Source organism: Limulus polyphemus, unplaced genomic scaffold (genome assembly GCF_000517525.1).
Source record: "Limulus polyphemus unplaced genomic scaffold, Limulus_polyphemus-2.1.2 Scaffold176, whole genome shotgun sequence".
Classification (NCBI taxonomy): Eukaryota; Metazoa; Arthropoda; class Merostomata; order Xiphosura; family Limulidae; genus Limulus; species Limulus polyphemus.
This window is the reverse complement of record NW_013665786.1, coordinates 101,896-104,160: the sequence shown is the minus strand read 5'-3', so window position 1 is coordinate 104,160 and position 2,265 is coordinate 101,896. Positions and strand designations below refer to the sequence as shown.

Sequence of the window (2,265 nt, the reverse complement as noted above, 5' to 3'; positions counted from 1 at the left end):
TTTACTATTAAACAGATCAATAATTTGTCATAAGATCTACAGAGACCTAAGTATGTGCATGCAAAGGTACAGAAAAATTTCCTTTAATAGCTTAGTTATTTTCTTCACTGCCTAATACTCCATGCCCAGAATACATGTGTATTTTCAACACATAATTTTATACACAGCAATATTCCTAGACTTTTATGCAGGAATCATCTAACTCACAATTTTCATTTCAGTTTGTGATATTTTATGCAAATTACATCACAAAAACAGCTAACAAGAGCTTCTTAAAAATAATAAAAAGTTTATTGGATTTCACACAAAGTTATACAAGTGCTATCTGCACTAGCTGTCCTTGATTTTGAAGTAGTAGACTAGTGGGAAGGCAGATAGTCAACACAAACCACTGTCAACTCTTGTCAAACCCAAAAGTGGGATTTGACTTTCAACTAGCTGTCCTTGATTTTGAAGTAGTAGACTAGTGGGAAGGCAGATAGTCAACACAAACCACTGTCAACTCTTGTCAAACCCAAAAGTGGGATTTGACTTTCAACTAGCTGTCCTTGATTTTGAAGTAGCGGACTAGTGGGAAGGCAGATAGTCAACACGAACCACTGTCAACTCTTGTCAAACCCAAAAGTGGGATTTGACTTTTAAACTGATATTTCACTCACAGCTTCAAAATGTGGAGTATAACTTTTTCTTTTTTTTTTTTCACTGTAACAGGACATGAACCATGGAACCTCAGCTTCACTATCTGGCATGCTAACCACTGGGCATTCCTCGGCCCACATACAAAAAAGCAAAAACAATTTGTTCAAAAGTGTTCATTGGTGAACAAGTGTGTAGTCTAACATCATATACTACGTAAGGTACTTCATTTACAAAACACATACTTTACTTCAACGTTATATGTAAAACATTCCATAACTAGGCCATTAACTGAGATGCAAGTCGTGTACAAAGATTAACATTTAGCATATACTAGTTTAGATTTCATAAATTCCAGAGACCTTAGTCAATTATGTAAAAATTGGAAGTTGTCAGACTAGTTTTTCAAGTCTACCTATGGTTCAACAGGTCCTGATACATATTATGGTATCACCCATAAGAACCAAACACGTTATTACCTCAATGTGAATAACTAACAATTCTAACTTCCTTAAGCAATTGTTACTGCATCTGCATGAAAATTCTTTTTTTATTTAAAAAGTTAGACCCAAGACTTGGGTCAAGTTCTCCTTTCAAAAGAGTACAACTGGTAAACAACACATGTACTCATCTCCTTCCTAATCATGATGCCAATTCAATTAGTCTGATATGTAGTTAGCAAAGCTGCATCTACAGGTTCCATGCAAGATGGACAAGTAAACGAGCGCATTAACCAGTCATCAATACAAACCGTGTGATAGGTATGTAAGCAAGGTAGATATCTTACAGCATCTCCAATGACAAATTCTCCCATACAGATTACACACCTGGAAAGCAGAGAAAAAAATAACCAATCATCATGGACAGTGATAAATTTTAATCTTCTTACCACACTTATACACACAAATTATATATCTAATGCTTGAAACACTTGAAATTATAATAGGGAGGTGTGACTTTTTGTAATAAATTCTTCTTCTCAATTATCTTATCTAAAAGTATATCTTTAAAATATTTATTTCCAGTTCAAATGTTTTACCCATAAACAAAGTAACAGTTGTGAAAATGTTAAATATTTTCAAAGTAACATGGTTACTGTGGGTTTAAGAAATTTCTAACAACTTTAAATGACAAAGTTTGAGATCCTGACACAAAATTCAAGAAGAAAAAACATTTTAAATAGACACAAAAACTAGCTCATCAGTAGTAAAAAATTTCATTTATCAGTTAATTTATTTCTCTGTAGATCTTGTAACCACCATAAAAAATTAGGTAATAAATATAAGTTATGCCTCTTTCATTCTAGAATGACAACAAGTTATAATACAAAAACATTAATGTTTAGACTAAATAGCTTAAATCTAATAACATTATACATTTATATATATTTATTACTTTTATTCTATTGACCTAACAATACAGAAGTTACAATGATGCGGCTCAGGTGTGCCATATCCAATAATATAAAACTGACCTTTAGTCTTTACAAAGTGACCTGTCTTGGCTGTGTTTTAGTAGACTAGTATTTTGTAAAATACAGTCACATTTCAATTATTATATATTATATACGAATATAGATTTATATACTATTTAGAAATAAGTTCTTAAACTTATTTTTTTAAAATATAC

The 2,265-nt window shown here is 31.7% G+C and overlaps 1 protein-coding gene across 3 annotated transcripts in view; it reads right to left on the bottom strand.

The window, feature by feature from the left end:
• Positions 1-336: 336 nt before the first annotated feature.
• The window catches only part of LOC106478058 (RING finger protein 11-like), an 8,999-nt gene continuing 7,070 nt past the window's right edge, over positions 337-2,265 (bottom strand). For all 3 annotated transcript variants that reach the window (XM_013938568.2, XM_022381567.1, XM_022381568.1), the window contains one exon: positions 337-1,463. In XM_013938568.2, the coding sequence (XP_013794022.1) occupies positions 1,292-1,463 (172 nt within the window). In that variant the 3' untranslated portion in view covers positions 337-1,291. The remainder of the gene's footprint in view (positions 1,464-2,265) is intronic.